This window comes from Ursus arctos, unplaced genomic scaffold, assembly GCF_023065955.2.
Source record: "Ursus arctos isolate Adak ecotype North America unplaced genomic scaffold, UrsArc2.0 scaffold_18, whole genome shotgun sequence".
Classification (NCBI taxonomy): Eukaryota; Metazoa; Chordata; class Mammalia; order Carnivora; family Ursidae; genus Ursus; species Ursus arctos.
This window is the reverse complement of record NW_026622852.1, coordinates 40932857-40951679: the sequence shown is the minus strand read 5'-3', so window position 1 is coordinate 40951679 and position 18823 is coordinate 40932857. Positions and strand designations below refer to the sequence as shown.

The 18823-nt window shown below is 41.7% G+C and overlaps 1 protein-coding gene across 3 annotated transcripts; it reads right to left on the bottom strand.

Annotated features, from left to right (window-relative positions):
- Window positions 1–1321: 1321 nt before the first annotated feature.
- PRPF4 (pre-mRNA processing factor 4) lies at window positions 1322–18813 on the bottom strand. 3 transcript variants are annotated; one of them, XR_006411171.3, is made up of 15 exons: window positions 18628–18739; window positions 17694–17871; window positions 15115–15301; window positions 11968–12055; window positions 11476–11555; window positions 10995–11088; window positions 10424–10518; window positions 9187–9245; window positions 8315–8438; window positions 6829–6918; window positions 3511–3633; window positions 3293–3400; window positions 3083–3201; window positions 2214–2563; window positions 1322–2073 (listed from the first exon to the last, which is right to left on the bottom strand). XR_006411171.3 is itself a non-coding variant. In XM_026513784.4 (14 exons), exons 1-14 carry the CDS (start codon window positions 18652–18654, stop codon window positions 2370–2372), a joined length of 1566 nt encoding a protein of 521 aa, XP_026369569.1. In that variant the 5' UTR covers window positions 18655–18813; the 3' UTR covers window positions 1322–2369. The 3 variants fall into 3 exon arrangements, 2 of the variants coding, with proteins under 2 accessions (XP_026369569.1, XP_057169674.1); XM_026513784.4 differs by having other exon boundaries at window positions 1322–2563; window positions 18628–18813; XM_057313691.1 differs by lacking the exons at window positions 10995–11088; window positions 11476–11555; window positions 11968–12055; ... (1 more) ...; window positions 17694–17871; window positions 18628–18739 and having other exon boundaries at window positions 1322–2563; window positions 9187–9284; window positions 10424–10512.
- Window positions 18814–18823: the final 10 nt, after the last annotated feature.

The following is an 18823-nucleotide window of genomic DNA, read 5'->3' as shown; positions in this document are numbered from 1 at the left end:
TGCTGCCATGCTTAAGACAGTTCCACACAACAAAACATCTACCCAAGATGCAAGCAGTTTCCTGCTGAGTAACACTACAGGCGCCTTATTAGTTCACGGAGCAGAGGTAGTGAAATCCCATGACTCCCTTCGGCATGAGTCAGACTGAGAGATGCAGTGACTCATCACAAGGGAGGTGTTAAGGGTAGAGGGGCTAAAAAGCTCTGGCGTTGTATGGGAAACAGACCATGCTGGCTGGACTGGTCATCCTGTCTGCCAGTGCTGCCAACATAGTCAATAAAGCCCTGTGAAATCTCTTCCTAAGGTCACAGACAGACCAGGCTCCACCACTCACTCACAGGGTAACCTTGAGCAAAGTTACTTCTCTGAGCTTCGATTTTGTCTGTAAAAAGGGAATATGACTTAACTCAGAAGATTGGGAGGATTAAATGAGGTGTCTGAACATGCCTGGCACAGTCTTTAGGTGGGAAGTGTCCTTTCACGTGGTGGCTCTGATTCTCACATTATTATGAAACGTTACATTTGGTTTATGCTCCTCAGCTAACTGCCTCCTTACAAAGAAGTAACGTATATTCCACCAGGCAACCATTTTGCCGAAGGCTTACATGAAATGTGTTCACCTGATTGCTACCTCTAAATCCCTTGGAACCAAAAAGAAAAAAAAAAGCTTAACGGAACTAATAGTAAAATTTAAACTGGAAAAACTAAAACCCTTTGTTAACACACTATATCCAAATCGCATGCTAATACACTAATGTTCATTATTACTTTACACATACTGCAGAAGTTATTAATGAAAAGTTATTTTTCAAGGCCAACTATGGAGAAAATAGAACCCATTAACACTTAAACAATAGTGAAGTGCCAAATGCCCAACAGAGGGTAGAGCCGATAATTCAGAAGCTTAACCAGCACTTAAAATATGCAACTATTTGGTTATAATTAAAATCAGACAAAAAAGATTATTTGGCTATATTATCACACATTCATAGTTTACAGGACAGAGTTAGGCAAAGCTACTGTCAGCTTCTCTGAAACAGCAAATGAAGAGTTTTGAACATTCAAGGAAAAGCCATCATATAAGCTCTTCTCCATTTCTCTGTATGCAATCCCTTCTTCTTCCAAATTCCTGAATTTTAACAGAATTTCCTGTGTACTTTGTGTTTAGCCGTTGTGTATTTGGAGTGGAAAGAGGTGAAGGTGACTGCTGCATGGCCAATGAGTGTGAATTATGAGTCCAGACCCAGTTTGCTAATAGTCTGGCCCACAAGGGTAGTCCCTACAAAAAAACCCCAAAAAACAAAAAAACAAAACAAAAACACCTATTAGCAGAGTGTTTATTAAGAAGAGAAAAACTGGAATATCACATATGTGATATCATCCGTTATATCTCAAACCAAAAAAAAAAAAAAGGGGGGGGGACCTCTATGGACCGATGGCTGGGATTCAGAAAATACCTAACTATACAAAGTAAGTCTTTACAGGACAGTCTTTATAACAGGATTTTACTCTGTAGCAAGTATGTAATAAAGAAAAAAAGAGAAAGCTGATGTCGAGGAATACCCATTAGGGATTTTTCTAGTTACCCTGCCGTGAAAGGTACATTCTCTGAATAACCAATATAAAGGAGGTGGCACAACAGAGACGTTTTCTAGAAATTTCATTGCCTCTTGACAAAATGGCCTAGCTTTGGGGTAACAGGAAGGATGCCAAACTTCAAAGCAAAATGGAAGACATTTTTGGACAGGGCAAATGTTCAGTTCTGGGGTTCCTGATGCGGTTATCATTCCAAGCGAACTCAACAGGAAGAGGTAAAAATCTTCTTTACTGCATAACCCTGAGCATAGCTGTGGTCTACCTCTTCATCTCCCGTTCTCAAGGGAGAGGAAAGGTTCCACTCTGTCAAGGCACTGGTTAACCAGTGTGTGGTGAGAAGTGCCTCTTTACTCGCGGGTTTCCAGACTACCGTCCAGCTGCCTTGCTCTGTGGGTCACATGTAGTCCTGAAGCATGTACCACGTAATGGAAAGCCAAGTTTCAAAATTAAAAATGGAGCCAGTCACAATCCTGAGTGCTGTGAAGGAGGCAACAGGGCATTCAAACAAAAGATTAATAAAAACAATGTCTACACAGTCCATGGCAGGGCTTGAAGATGAATATTAAAATTTCAACTACGAAAGGGGTTTATCAACACCCAGAGACTGGGCTGCCTACCTGGAGTGGAGGCTGACAGGGAAATCCAATTCTTTTGAGGGTCTATACATCGTAATTGGCAAAAAACATGATAGAACGAAACATATCAATTCCTTTCTTTTGAAAATGGCTCTTAGGGAAGAGTTTGAGGTTAGAGTCCTTTTTCCATGGTCCTGCCTATTCAGCCATCCAAAGCTTGAAGGTCCTGTCATATGAGCAAGTGGCTATGAGCTGCCCATCAGAAGAAATGTCTAGGCCCATCACTTTGCCTTCATGGCCAGCCAGAGTCTTCAGTGGGGACCAGCCTGGGTGGGTCCAGATCTTGGCGGTGTTATCATAAGCACCAGTGAGCAAGAAATTCCCATGGATAGCTTTAAGAGAAAAGAAGGGGAGCTGCTTGAGAAATTCGAGTATCAAAAGAGGAAAGAAAATAAAAGCACAAAAATCTGCTAGAATATATGATTTCAAAAAAGAAGGTATTTCCCCATTTGGAAAAGCCCCATATTCTCATCTACATTCCTACAAGGCCTCCAGGCAAAAGGGACTACAGACTTAGGGAAATGAATAACATTATTAAGGTCTTCTGGCTCTTTCCCTGACAATCTTTTTAGAACAACATTAAGGATTCAGTGCTTATAACTTCCAGGGAAAAAAAATGACTCGAAGCATTTATGGAAGTCTTCTTTACTTCCTAAAACAAGAAGCAGCTGTGCCATAGCTCTGTCTGAAAACATGGTAGAGGGAAGGAACTTACAATTTGCTCCTTTTTCAAGAGAGGCCAAATTCCCTCCTACTTCACTTGTAAGTTAACCTAAAGCCTGGCCTGCATTCCATGGAAGCGCAATCTGTCTGTCCTGCGATTAGGTTTGCAGAACAGGAGGAAAGCTTACGCTCAAACTTGACACCAGTCACTAAGTTCTGATGGGCAGGGATGGTATAGACACAACGCCGCTGTCGAAGGTCCCACACTTTGCACGTGTTGTCACCACTGCCGGTTGCAATGTGGTAGCTGTGGATCAGGTGGGAGTGTTCAAGTTAGAAACAAAGATACGTTCTGACCAATACCCCTTCCCGCCCCTCAATCAATAAGTTTATTTTACCCATTGGGGGAGAAATTTATTCCATAGATTTCCTTCAGGTGGCCTTCTAAGAACATGATACACCGTCCTGTGCGCAGGTCCCAAACACGACCAAATGCATCCAGTCCCCTGACAAAATAATTTATAAATGAACATTTTGAATCCATTTCTCCATGGAAGCTGGGATATCTAACAGGTGAACTACTGAGCTGCCCCTGGCTAGGTGGAAGAAGGCTTACCCAGTGCCAGCCAAAGAGCCATCTTGATGGAAGGCAATGTCATACACACCCATGCTGTGGCCTTCCTGATGCAGGATCTCCTCTTGAGCCTCCAAATCCCATAAGCGCCATGAGCGATCATAGCTACAAAACAAAACAAAACAAAAAACAACAAAACAAACCAACAATTAACCAGCAGATATTCAGTTCCTACAATGTGTAAAGTACTAGAAATACTTGTAGCTTAAATTATGCTTTTTTTTTTTTTTTTAAAGATTTTATTTATTTATGTGACAGAGAGACAGCCAGCGAGAGAGGGTACAGAGCAGGCGAGTGAGAGAGGAAGAAGCAGGCTCCCAGCAGAGGAGCCCGATGTGGGACTCGATCCCGGAACGCCGGGATCACGCCCTGAGCGGAAGGCAGACGCTTTGACGACTGCGCTACCCAGGCGCCCCTTAAATTATGCTTCTGATGGGGTGCCTAGGTGGCTCAGGCGGTTAAGCATCTGCCTTCAGCTCAGGATATGATCCCAGGGTCCTGGGATTGAGCCCTGCATCGGGCTCCTCGCTCTGCAGGGAGTGCACTTCTCCCTCTCCCTCTGCCTGCTACTCCCCCTGCCTGTGCTCGCTCTGTCAAATAAATAAATAAAAAAAATTTTTTTTTAAAGAAAAAACTATGCTTCTGAAACTATTCATACAACCATGTTAACAAGAAATTCTTTTCTGGCTTAAAAAAATACCTCAACAACTAAGCATATCTGTCTTGAGTGCTACCTGGGTAACCAGGGACTTCCTATAAATTTACTTCAATGGCTATTTTAAGAATACAATTCCCTAAGAATGGCCAAGCAGAGACTGTTGTCTTTGTTCTTTCTCAATTCCATTGTTCAGTCCTTTCACTCATTGAGTATTGGGCCTTAAATTGGATGCTGGAGACATAAAAATCAGTCATAAGCAAATAGATCAATGCAACACAAGAGAGAGAATAGAAGAGACCTACACATTTTTGGTAAAATGATTTTCAGTGAGGCCACTAAAGCAATTTCAACACGGAAAACACAGTCTCTTCAATAACTGGTGTAGAGGGGCTCCTGGTTGTCTCCGTTGGTGGAGCATGCAACTCATCTCACGGTTGTGAGTTCAAGCTCCATGCTGGGTATAGAGATTACTTAAATAAATAAAAACTGCGCCCAGGGGCCCAGGGAGAGAATCTTAAGCAGATACCATGATGGGCATGGAGCCCGATAGGGGGCTCAATCTCATCACCCTGAGATCATGCCCTGAGCTGAAACCAAGATTTAGACCCTCAACCGACTGTGCCCCCCAGGGCATCCCTTAAATAAAAAAAACCTAGAAAAAACCCCAAAAAACCCAAAACTTAGAACAAAACAAATTAACAAAACAAAACAAAACAAAACCACCTCAATAAACTTCAAATAAAAAAACAAATAAATACATGGTGGCAGAATTGTTTGTGTGTGCAAATAAAGAAAAAAAAAAACCTCAATAAAAAAATAGGCAAAACATCCGGACACTGCACAAAAGAGGATTTACAAATAGTCAATAAGCAGATGATAAAATACTCAATACCAAGAGTCATAAGAGTAATAAAAGTTAAAACTATGAAATTTCACTATGCACTTGATAGAACAGGCAAAATGGTAAAACTGACATACCAATGCTGGCATGGATGTGAAGCGAGCAGAATTCTGGGAATGTAAAATTTACAACCAATCTGAAAAACCAGCTGGGAGTTTTTTAAAAGAAGTTAAACGTACATCTACTCAATGAACCTAGCAACTGTATTCCTGAGTATTCATTCACGAGAAAGTAAAGAAAAACAGGTCTGCAAAAAAGCACTGTATGAGATTACTTATAGCACCTTTATTCTGACTGACCCAAACCTAGAAGGAGCCCAAATGTCCATCAAAGGAGAATGGATAAACTGTGGCAGAGCCAAACAAATGAATACTCCTCAGCAATAAAAAGGAACTACTGATACATGAAACAACATAAATGAAACTTTTTTTTTTTTAAGAGAGAGGGGGAAAGAGAGAGTGAGAGAGAGAATCTCAAGCAGGCTCCACATGCAGCACAACCCTGAGATCATGACCTGAGCCTAAAGGAAGAGTCAGGTGCTCAACCAACTGAGCCACCCCGGTGCCCCTAAACGAATCTTAAAGACATCAGGCTGAGCAAAAGAAGTTAGGCACAAACAAGTTCACAGAGTATAAACAGACAGACTTAATTTATGGTGACAGAAATCGTACCAGTGGTTGCTTTGGAAGGGGGAGTCCCCTGGGAAGAGGCATGAGGGAACTTTCCAGGGTGATGGAAATGTCTCCTGATAGGGATGTGGGTTACACGAGTGTATGCATTTGAGTTGTACGCTGAAAATAAATCTATTCCACTGCATGTAAATTATACCTCAGTTAAAGAGTTCTTTAACAGGGAGCTTGGGTGGCTCAGTCAGTTAAGTGTCTGATTCTTGGTTTCCACTGAGGTGAATGATCTCAGGGTCTTGAGATCAGGCCTCACATCAGGCTCTGCACTCAGCGGGAAGTCTGCTTGTCCCTCTCCCTCTGCGCCTTCCCGCACCTGCGTTCTCTCCCTCAAATAAATACAATCTTAAAAAAAAAAAAAAAATTCTTGGGGCACCTGGGTGGCTCAGCCGGTTAAGCGCCTGCCTCTGGCTCAGGTCATGATCCCGGGATCCTAGGATCGAGACCCATACTGGGCCTTCTGCTCAGTGGGAGTCTCCTTTTCCCTTTCTCTGTCCCTCTCTCAAATAAATAAATAAAATCTTAAAAAATTCTTTAACAGATTCTGGCCTTAATGACCTTACAGAACCGGAAAGGGAGACCAATTTATTTGATTTTTTTTTTAAAAGATTTTATTTTTAAGTAATCTCTACACCCAAAGTAGGCCTTGAACTTACAACCCCAAGAACAAGAGTTGCATGCTCTACTGGCTGAGCCAGCCAGGTGCTCCAGAAAGGGAGACTGACTTCTAAGCAGAAAGATTACAGTACAATGTGCAGGGCAAAAAAATCCAAAAAAACCCACAAAAAACACAAGTATTGGTCAAGAAAGAGAAGAGTGAAAATTCTAGCTTTCTGGCAATTAGTAACTGAAATTTCAGATTAACTGCAGTTTAAAAGCAAATACACTTGGCCCTAACTTTATTATATACTCTCTTCTGATTCTGATTCATTGCAGCCCAAGAAAATCCTACTTGAAGATCTCTGTTCTTAAAATTTCCTTGACAGTTAGTCATAAGGGTTAATAAGACGCCACAGGATAGAATAGTAAGAGGATAGAATAGTAAGAGGATGGCTTACCAGGTGGTACCCAAGAAACGCCCGGATGGATGCCACATCACACGGGCCACACGCACTGTATGGCCTTCAATATCCGCCACTGGTTCATCACTGAAAAAGAATCAAATAGAAGGGAATAAACTATTTTATAGTCATAAATATTCATTGCATTTAACTGTTGTGACAGATGCACCCATTCTATAGGATTCAAGAGGCCAAACTGTAAGTAAACTCACTGTTAAAAATGCAGGGCTAAAAAAAAAAAAATATGGGGTTAACAATTTATGTTACTTCCCAGAGTCTTTGAGAATTTGGGACTATTTCATATGCTCACAGGGCAAAACTGCCCACAGCATTTCAATAAACACTATCTCGCTATATGTCAATTCAATATGTTAATCAACGCTTAATGCTATTATCATTTAGGATTAGAGAAAAATAAAAGATAATTCAACCTGACGACCAAAATAGTCTCTTTACACCAAAGAAGTGCTGAATTCTAGAAAGAAAACACATTTTGATAGGGATGTGAAGCTATAGAAATCAAATAGTTTTGGTACAAGTGGATTACAGATAAATTTGTCTCAAACTTTAGCGTGTTGAAGGATCCACACGAAAAAAAGAACTCCTAAATAGAGGCTTAGTTTCCTTTGGTGGCCATTAAATTCTACTCCCCAGCAACCACAGAAAAAAGAATTGAACACCAGTGAAAGGAAGTAAACAGGAACCCTAAAGAGGGCAATTAAAAAGGGAACTTTGTCAATGTGCATACATAGAGCTAATCAAAGCCTTAGGGGAAAACTCCTAAGTGATACCAAAGCCAATTAAAACTTACTGTGCTCAGAGCTAGAACCTGTCTGGCAAAGAGTCCAGACACTAATTAGCTCTGTACAAAAACCTGGCAGAAAAGTCGAATGTGCTTTCCCAAAGAAAACTAAGCAACTGAATTCCGATTTCTTTTAGCCAACAAAGTGCTTTCCCAAATTTCTTGGAAGACAATAATCCCATAAATACATTAAAAAAACCCTAAACTGTTGTAATGGGAAAATACGTTCTAGGTAAAGGAGGATGCTGTTGGGAGGAGACATCACATCCTCAGCAATACTGCCTCAGAACTTCACTGTCCTCTCTCCTGCGGCCATTTGCTAGGAGCCAACGTGCTGCCAAGAACTTATCTTTAGTCAATCTGCCAAATAGTGCTTTTCTCCAAGTCAGTGTATTGCACAGGATGTATAAATAGATCTGTCCAGAATAACTGGAGTGGGAAAACAATGGCCACTGTGTTTGAGGCAAAAATCAAGGTCCAAAGTTAACAAATAAGAAAAATCTGACATAACTCCTCTGGCGAGAAGAGGTCGAAGAAAGAAATCCTACATTCTATGTTCATACCGTTCCCTTGACTCTTAGACCATCTCTGGGATTAGATACCAGATTTTCAGGTCCCAAGGACCAACCAAGCAACTATTTACTTTAGTGACTGCAGTAAGGGCAGAACAGTCATGTTCACCTGTCAAGGCTCCAAAGCTTCACAGAACCATCAGCAGCACAAGAGGCCAGATTGACATCTTTTTGGTCCAAGGAGACAGTGGATTTTGGATGGAATACAATTGCTCCTACATTTGTGTTATGGCCTGAAGGAATATAAGAAATCAAAGTTAAAGGCTTCCCACCCCTTACAACTTATGTGCAAAATAGACTATAAGGAGTAACACAATATATTAGGGAACATGTGGACAGTAAGATATTGAAGTGACTACTTGAACTATTAAAAAAAAAAAAGAACTATTTTAAATTAATATTTAAGTTACATTAGAAAAAGGAAAACACAAACTACCTTTACTTTTTTGGTTCAGAGATTGTACAATGCCAGAATGGGGCTGGACATGAGAAAAAAGTGGTGTACAAATTCCAGCCTTGTGGTGAGAACCAAAACCAGACAATTCAAATCAAGAATTAATCTTGTGTGGGGGAACCTGGGTGGCTTAGTTGGTGAAGCATCTGCCTTTGGCTCAGGTCATGACCCTGGAGTCCTGGGATCAAGTCCTGCATTGGGCTCCCTGCTCAGCAGGGAGTCTGCTTCTCTCTCTGCCCTTCACCCCGCTCTCACTCTCTCTCTCCCTCAAATAAATAAAATCTTAAAAAAAAAAAAAGAAAGAAAAAAATTACTCTTGTGGGTACTGGGTCTGAGTGTCAGGCAGGGTAGAAGAGTTTTCCTGTTTGACAGGGTTCACCCCGGGAAAATGAGTGAGATTATTATTTTTTTTTCCTGAGTAAAGCAATAGAAGTTTATTAAGTGAAGATATGGAAAAAGCTCTCAAGAGTGAGAGGGGTCCCGACAGGGTTGCCCTCGAGTGAGATCTGAACAAGATTCTAACTCACCTCGGAGAGTGTGAAGGAGGTTGCAATCGGGAACAGACCAGAGCTTGCAAAGCCCACTCCTATCAAATACAAAGGAAAGCATCTCAGCCAGGGTTGGTCTGGGAAGGAAAAGGTACCTTGGTAACATTCCTAAAGGACAATCTCTGCTCACCCCCAATAAACTTTACAGTGGTACACAGAAAAAGAAAACTAAAGGGCTTATGATTTGATGGTTTATAGAAGAAAACTGCATCCACATCTCATGCAACCAGACACCTCTACAGGACTATAGTTAATATGGTACAATTTGCTATCCTCCCTAACATTTGGATTGATTGGTGAAGGAAGGTAGGATGAATTAAACTATCCAAGAATAATATTAATAATGATACTATCTCCTTAAATAGGAATAGCATTTTGCTGCTTACAAAGTACTTAAAATTTTAAAAAAAAACTTTTTATTTCAGAAAATTTCCAACAAATTACTTTTTTATCTAACACCTCGAATGACCCTTATAGTAGACGTGTGAGGTACATAATGTAGGAACGACCATTTCTACTTATAAGGAAGGTAGCTGAGGCTTGCAGAAGTGGGGGGATTTGAGTACGTCCTTGGCTTTCTGCTGAACCAATCTCAATTTCTACCCAGTCAAGTAGTTCCTGTGCATACGACACAAGGAAGCTTCCCTTCTCACTAGATGGCCATGTCCCACAAAAATAACTAAGTAGAGCAAAACAACAAAGTTATCACATCCTAAGAGCTTTCTCCATATGTGGTGGTAACTAGAAAAAAAAATAAAAGATAAAAACAATAATTCATGTTTACTGAGTCCTTACCATATACCACACACTATCAATGTAAAATGGTTTACAACATTATCTCACCCTACTTTACAGATAAGGAAACTGAATCTTACAGAGTATCTTGCCTGAGGTACCTAACTGAAAAGAAAAGCTATATTGAGCTGTGGAAACCAATCAGTCGATAAACTCTGTATCTGCTCCAAAAGGGTAGTGTCCAGAACATGACTGACACGTCATAGATGTCTGGGGTCCCTTGTGAATGGAAAGAACTGCTAAGCGCAGACTATCTTGTATAATGTAATGGGTGAGCGCTGGCATCTCTAGTTTGGTGCGATCATGAGAATCAGAGACAAGGACACAGAAATGTGCATCTAAGACAAGGGCTGTTTTTTTCTTTTTTCCCTGAACCTGTCTTCCACTTAGGAAAACATATCACTGTAAAAACAGGACTTACCAACAAGCTGTGGCCAGCATTTTGGAATTAGGACTAAAGTGGCAGTAGGAGATAGGCCGATCATCCCCAATCTGACTGCAGAAATTATTCAAAGACTTCAAAAAAGGAAAAAAAGGACAAATCGTAATCATCAATAGGCTAATCCCAGAGTTTCTTGGCTTTTCCACAGTAAAAATAAACCCAACTTTCTAGTTTTAGCCCACCCCAAGATTCTTCTATACTTCTCCTGTTAAGAGACACTCATGTTCACGAACAGAACTCCAGCATGCTGTTTCTGACACTAGTAGTACTATTACTTTCACTGTCAGCTCAACGTACACAGGAAACCCATGGAGAGAGCGCAAATACAGCTTTGATATATTAAAAGGGAATTAAAAAGCAGAACCAAAGGCCTCTACTGAATACCAAGCACAGTAGGTTCCTGCCACCCTAACTGACAGCTCCTCCCGAACAGCAAGTGTAAGCAGGGAGGGATAATCATAGCTGCCTTTACCTTCCAAGAGGCAGGCCAAAGTAGGAAATCTAATTTAAGAGCCCTTACTATACTGGACAATCACTGAGAGCATCTTACGCGGAGAGATTTGTGCAGCTCTTGCATCTGGGAGGTCCTGGTTGTCTCAGGAATCTCTTTATGGAGACGGGCCTCTTCCAAGCGTTTCATTGCCCTGTGACACAGACACATAACTACCATGAGCAAACAGGATGAAAAAAAGGGTCCACACGGGGCGCCTGGGTGGCACAGCGGTTAAGCGTCTGCCTTCGGCTCAGGGTGTGATACCGGCGTTCTGGGATCGAGCCCCACATCAGGCTCCTCTGCTATGAGCCTGCTTCTTCCTCTCCCACTCCCCCTGCTTGTGTTCCCTCTCTCGCTGGCTGTCTCTCTGTCAAATAAATAAATAAAATCTTTAAAAAAAAAAAAAAAAGGGTCCACACAAGTATCTCTACCACTCAATTTTCATTTAACCACAGTCTTTCTAAAACAGATCCTCAGTCCTTGAAAGGAAACAAGAAAAAAAAATACGCTTCTTTCTTCTTCTAGAGGCTCTCTTTACCTGGGTAGCGAATAATTAGCAATCCACAGTCTAGCAACCTTCAGGCTGTTTGGTCCTTCATGGTACCAGGTTTGCTGATACTGAAAGTGAAATTAAGAGCAGAAATGTTAAGTGTGAAGCTTTCCTGCCCCTCTCATAGCTGTCAGTTCTCTACTGTAACTGTCCCCAAAAAAGGTGAATTAGTTCAGTAAAAGGATGAAATCAGGCATGTGCGCTTCCTACTGTGTTTTTATAAACTCTTATTGGATGGCTTCTGGCTCCTTGTTAAAAGTTACACCAGGAATGCTATTTTTTTCTCGAATGGGAAACCCACTTACCTTCACTTGTACCTACACAGGAACCACAAACTATTGCCAACAACTACTCCTGAATGGTGGAATCCTCAAACACATTCCCTTTCCCCTGGCAAAGCGAACCCTGACAACAGAAAATGAGAGAACTAACCCCTCATTTCCTCCACTTTTATACTGTGAAGCCAAAGACATATTTTACCTCTTCTTTGGACTTCTTGGATTTCTCATCATCTTTTTTAGTTTTTTTTAAGGCATCAGTACCAACCACTGAGAGGATATTTCTTAACCTGTAACAAAAAAGATTAGAATTGAAATGGAGTTGAGACGAGACTGTGAAAAGTGTAAGAAGGGAGAAAGCTTGCCCTACTCTCTCAACATTTAAATGCCAAACAACCTTCTTTAAGAGTCAAGTTGTCATGCCTAAACTCCCAGTGTGATTTTTTTTTTTTTTTAAAGTAACCTCTATACTCAGCGTGAGGCTCAAACTCACGACCCTAAGATTAAGAGTCGTATCTTCTTCTGACTGAGCCAGCCAGGTGCACCTCCAGTGTGATTTCGTTTACTCAGTCTTCTTTATTTGAAGATTCCCTAACTTGAACTATAAGCAATTACCCTATTCAATTTAGAGTCAACTAGCCCCAACACTGCTACCACTTGGTCTGTGAAGACAGCCAACCTTTGTTCAATGCCACAATGTGCTGGATACTGACTAAGGTGCCAAGTGTACAAAAATGACTAAGAAGCAGTTCTTGATTCCAAGTAGCATAATCCTGGCGGGGGGGGGGCAACGGAGAAGGTGGGTGGACAAAAAGTACCAGGGAACCACAATACATTACACTAAGTATTATGACAATGGTAAATACTGGGCGCTAAGGGGGAATATAAAAGATATACCTAACCTAGGCTTGGGGGGAGGACCAGGGAAGGTTTCACAGACGAGGTGTTTCCTAAACTGAGTCCTCAGTCAGTAAGGTTGATAGGTCAAGAATGGAAAAGGACAGCTGAAGCAGAGGGTTCAACAAAAGTAAAGGTCTGGATATAAGAAAAGCACGGCACGCTTAGATCACAAATATCTCAGTATGGCTGGAGCATGGAGTACCAGAAAAGGGCTGGTGAGAGAGAGGGCTGCAAATGTAAGTAGGGGCCAGGTCATAAAGAGCTCCTTATGCCATAGTAAGGAGTGTTTACATTTGAGAAGGGTTCCTTGGGGAAGTAGAGAGAATGGACTGAAGAGGGAATAACAAAAGCAGGGAAATCAGCCTATTATTTAGAAATCCTCTGACTTGTAATGGTGGACTGAACTAAGACGGTGGCAGGAGGGACTCAAGACGTTCACCTAAGGGTCACAATAATAACAGACTTTGCTGTTGGTTGGAAGACAAACAATAAACAACAATAAAAGCATACCTTTTGAAAATGCTATTAAGAAAGTAACATACTATGATAGACAATAATGGTGAGGCTTACTTTATAAGGGCTCAGGTGATTTAAAAAAGTCTTCTTTGACAAGGTGGTATTTATGTTGAAACCAAAAGAATAAAAGGCTTTAAAAGGCAAGAGAGGGGAACAAAAAGAGAAAAAAATTAAGTGGAAAAACAGAAAAAGAATTTGACTATTCCGGGAAGACCCATAAGGGTACTAAGTCTAGGAAATTGGGAAAGAGTGGCGTAAGAGGTTGAAGAGCACGATCAACAGTTTTTTACTCTGTTTAATAAGAAGACACTGATGGATTTTAAGCAAGCAGTTAACACAACATGTTTGGGGCTATTACAACAATCTAGGTGTGAAAGCAATGAAGGTAGAGAAAAGAGGACACATTGGAGGTACATTTTGGTACAAATCTAGAAACAGATTTTGGTGATGGATTACAAAAGAGGTCAAGCAACTGAAACCTGTGAATGGTAGTGATATTTGCAAGGAGAACAGGAGAAAGGCGGGGAACAGATGAGTTCAATCTAGACATATCCAGTTTGAAGTGCCTACAGAATATCTAGGCCACAGAGATCTGGGAGTCATCAGAATATACACAGTAAATGGTGCCATGGGAGTGGATCTGATCGCCCAGGGCGAGTGCAGAATAAGGGCAATAACTGCAACTTACATAAAGATCAGGCAGGGAAAAAGGGGGCTTAGAAGAATTAGCCAGGTAAACAGGAGGGAAACTAAGATTTGGTTTTATGAAAGGGAGTGTTTTCAAGGAGGGAGTGGATGACATGGTCATTCTTAGTAAAGATGAGTTAGTGACCTTAATAAAGAGCAATTTCGATTTGGCACTGGTCAGTCAGTTTGCAGCAGGCTGAAGAGTAAATGAGGGGTAAGGGCCCGAAGAGAGTCAATGCACTATGTGAGGAGTAGATGAGCCTCAAGGAAAGGGGGACCATGGAGGGAGGGGTCATCATCCATGCCTCAGAAGGGCTTGTCATGCCCAGGGTTCATGGGTCACTGTTCTCCAAGTGCCAGGGATAGACAGGTGGTGGCATGCAGCACCTTCTCCTACACTGTCCTCTGGTGGAGAAAGCACTGACCTGTCCCCCGTAAGTTCGCTCTTCTGAAATACCTTTTGCACCCCTCCCCCATTAGGACGAGTCCCCTCCCATCTGGGAGGCCCCTTTTCTTTGTCCTTTAGCCCTTTCTGGGACCCAGCCACTTGACCAGGGGTGCCCCCTTCTCTCCTACCCTCCCCACCCTGTGGCCAGCCAGGCTGGGTTTGTAAGATACTGGGTTGGTACACAGTGGTTTTTTTTTTTTCTTGTAATTTAAACAGGCCCAGCATTACTGGTTCTATTTAATGGACATGAGATATGGGAGGTTTTAAAGTGATTAAATGTGCAGACTATGCAAATAAGGAGAAAAAATGATGAAAGGGAGAGATGGGACAGCGGACACGAAGACAAAGGATGTCCTCATCACTGCACATGACTAGCCTGTCACTAAGAGACTCTGAAACCATAAAACCACAAGAGGAGTATCATCTGAGGAAAGTGCCCCTTTTCAATAATAACCCCCAAATACTTACCATTACGTTTTACGACACTGACAAGGGGAACGTGTGTGTTACCTAAATTCTCAAAGTTCAACAACAAATATTTACTGAACCCACAATTCCATCTTGGGGCGGGGGGGTGAGCATATTAACACCCTGTTTACAGTTTATAAAGAAAAATTAGTAGTGGAGTAAAAAACTGGCCTACTCAGATCATGGACTAAACTGTATAAAAACAACTTAGTAAGATATTTTATTAACATTACCTGAGACATTCTATTGAAGTTTTAGCTACAAGTATCAACTGAAATTTGAAAGTAGAACCTTGTGATTAAAAAAAGAGCAAATATTTAGAAATGGCACCTTTCTCTTCTTTCAGCAGGACCCTCTCCAAAAAGCGTGATGGGCTCCCCCAAGGCTCTAAGGCAAGCCTTGACCTCGGAGTCATCAGTGGAAACATTGATTTGCCGGGCTCGCTTTCTTCTCTCAAACTCGGCTAATACTTCGGCCTGTCGTTCACTGATGTGCTCTTCAATTTCAAACACCTCTCCTATAAAAAGAACAGGCAATATCAGCATAATCACCAGATATTATTCAAATGGGGGAAAAAATAATTTCTTACCGTTGTAGTCGGTGTATCCCCTAGGAACTAGTCTATTATATACGTCATAATTTACTGTTTCTGTTTATTAAATTGTGCCAAACACAAAAAACTAAATGATATAGCTTTAAAAGGCAGGAAAACTGCGCAATTCACCTTGTTTGTTTTTTTTTTATCATTTTAAAGATTTTATTTACTTATTTGAGAGACAGAGAGCGCGTGCACAAGTGAGGGGAGGAGCAGAGGGAGAAGCAGACTCCCCACTAAGCAGGGAGCCTGACGCAGGACTCATATCCCACAACCCTGAGATCCTGACCTGGGCCAAAATCAAGAGTCAGATGCTTAACTAACTGAGCCATGCAGGTACCCCTCACGTCATCTTACACCTATACACACACATAAATTAGATGAGATGAGAGAGTAAAAGTATGAAGCACCTTCAGCAAATGAATTAACTAGACCTTCTATCCAGAAGATAAAACAGACACGTTATTTTAACGCTTGCCAAAGCTATTCTCTAAAACAGTCCTAGTCTGGGGAGATCTACAAATGTAACTAGTAAGCTGGAGATAATTACCACGAAAATGCTATCCTTTGACTACAGGCTTTTTGTTTGTTTGTTTGAATGTGCAGTTAGCCAACATATAGTAGTACATCATTAGTATCTGATGTGGTGTTCAACGATTCATTAGCTGCGTGTAACACCCAGTGCTTAGCACAACACGTGCCCTCCTTAATACCCATCACCAGGTTACCTGTCCCCCCAGCTCCCTCCCTTCTGTAACCCTCAGTTTGTTTCCCAGAGTCCTGAGTCTCTATGGTTTGTCTCCCTCTCTGATTTCTTCCCATTCAGTTTTCCCTCCCTTCCCCTGTGGTCCTCCACTCTATTCCTTATGTTCCACATATGAGTGAAACCATATGATAATTGTCTTTCTCTGCTTGACTTATTTCACTTAGCGTAATCCCTTCCAGTTCCATCCATGTCCTGGCTATAGGCTTTTTGAATAATCTAGCAGTTAGTTTTAAAACCCACACTGAATACATGGACTTTTTTTTTTTTTTTAACGTAGGCTCCACACTCAGTGTGAAGCCCAACATGGAGCTTGAATTCATAACCCTGAGATCAAGACCTGAACTGAGATCAAGAGTCAGATGCTTAACTGACTGAGCCACCCAGGCGCCCCTGAATACAAGGATTTTGATGAAAAAGTGACAATTACAGTGGTGATGGAGCCTAAAACAGTCTAAACAGTTAAAAATGTCATTAACACGCATGTATATAGAAAAGAAAACGTGTGGGAGGATCAATAAGAAACTTAACAAACAGAGTCCTTTCTGTAGAAAAGTCTGTTCATTCTATACCCTCTGTATTGTTTGAATTTCTTATGACAAACATGTACAACTTTATTTTAAAAATGATCTCAGGTTGTGAGATCGAGCCTCATGTCAGGCTCCATGCTGAGCGTGGAGCCTGCTTGGGGTTGCCTCTCCCTTTGTTCCCCCCGCCCCCTCCCCTGCACATGCACGAGTGTGGCTGTGTGCTCCCTCTCTCTCCAAATTAATAAATAAAAAAATAAATAAAGATATAGAGGACCATTAGTTATTGACATGGAAAGCTTTCCTCAATGGTGCATCAGCGAAAAATGCAAGTTATAAAAACAATTTGTATACCAGTTTCACTTATGAAAAAAGTAAATTTTACAGCTTCATTAAATTATTGGAAAGATACAGAGCCAATTAATAAGGATTACAGTATTTTCTACTCCATACACTTCTACACTTTCTTTTTTAAAGATTTATTTATTTATCAGTTTGAGAGAGAGAGCGAGCGAGCGAGCACAGAGTGAGAGGGAGAAGCAGACTCCCCAGTGAGCGGAGAGACCAATGCGGGGCTTGATTCCAGGGCCCCAAGATCATGACCTGAGCAGAAGGCAGACATTTAACCGAATGACCCACCCAGGCACCCTAACCCTTTGATTTCTTTCCAAATAAAAATACGACTTTTATTACTTAAAACAGCTTTTTCATTTAGCGTGAAAAATTGGAAAACAAAAAAGGAAAGAATGTTACAAGCCACAGTAGCTTCAAACCAATGCCAGAACTATACTAGACCTCCAGAAGACAAATGGAATCAATTTGAATCCAAATACACACTGAATAAATTCCTGGTAAGAGGACTAATGATTCAACGGAAAAAAAATTGTATAAAAGGTTTTAAGAAAAGACTCTTTGGATGATGCTAACCGGGGTAGGCAAAGGATGACCTTACACAGATTGAAGTTTAATTGAAATTTTTGACTATAATACAAAAATAAAGAGGGACTCACAATTTGCATCTTACCAGAGGTTATGTTAATATTTCCTGCTTCAATTCCAGCTTTAAGTCCTTCTTTCCCCAAAATCCCAGACTCTCCTTTGGCCAGACGTTCCCTCTCCTTCTCTTCTAAACTTCCATAATAGATGTGTGGTTTCTTCACAACAGGAGCAACTAAGTCATCAGGTGCCTTAGTTTTGGTTGCCTGATAATCAAAGACATGGAATAACCTGAGGCTTAATCTTAACCATTTATAAGGCTTCCCCAAAGGATGGAGCTCAAACTGAGCTTCAATCCTATTTCCTCCCCAAAGGAAAGGACAAGCTGGTCACCAGTTAAGATATCTTCACTGATTGGGGGCGGCAGGAGATGTCTCTCAATTACCTAGGTTTTGCAGATAGGGAGAAGCTGATAAAACTAGTGGATTACTCTTGGTAATTTTTCTATCAAAGATTTGCTCTGGAACATATTTACATCATTCCGTTGCAATCTCTTCTTGGGTTTTATGAAACTTCCAAGGCTACTGCTCATCACAGAGGGAATATCAAGGATCACAAATAACCAACGCAATATTGAGGGGAACTAATTAGTTCCTGGTCTATACATATCAAACGTATTCAGACGTAAGGCAATATATATGAAGTTAGGAGGCCTTACTACAATTAAGACGTCTGACGTAGACATAAATCTGAGCCAAGACATTACTCCCTTCCAGAGCTCCCTTTCTGGACCATTTGGAAGAGGTATTTACAGTACGGGGCTGTAGTGACGGGTGCAAATGAACTAAAACACAGGAACGCACTTAGGAAAACGCTGCTCCTCTAAGGACCGAGTCTCGCACCCTTTCACCTCAGTCCTCCGCCGCCTTAGCCCGTTCCCAAGCGGCCCCATCTTGCAGGAACCGCTCCCCTCCCTCCAACCCCCCTCCGCGTTCCTCGCCAGAGTGAGCTGAGATCCGTACCGTGGAGGAGGCTCGTGAGGTAGCCATGCCGAGCTCCCGAGCCGCGAAACCCCAGCGAAAGCCGATACCTACGTTTCAGACCGTCCACCGCGCGCCCAGCAAAGCGGAACTACGTCACCGACCGGAAGCGGCCGATGGTCGACGCAGCGTCCTGGGTGGCGTGGAGCATGATGGGAGTTGTAGTACGGGAGGGTCG

Bases quoted from the DNA above. Each gene is read 5' to 3' on its own strand.
- PRPF4 (XM_026513784.4), bottom strand. From the start codon at position 18,654: ATGGCTACCTCACGAGCCTCCTCCACG. The intron at 10,519-10,994 runs GTAAGATGCTCT...CCTTTTTTGAAG, and splicing joins AGCTGCACAAATCTCTCCGC to TCTTTGAATAATTTCTGCAG. The intron at 3,202-3,292 runs GTAAAATAAACT...CCTGATCCACAG, and splicing joins ATAAATTTCTCCCCCAATGG to CTACCACATTGCAACCGGCA.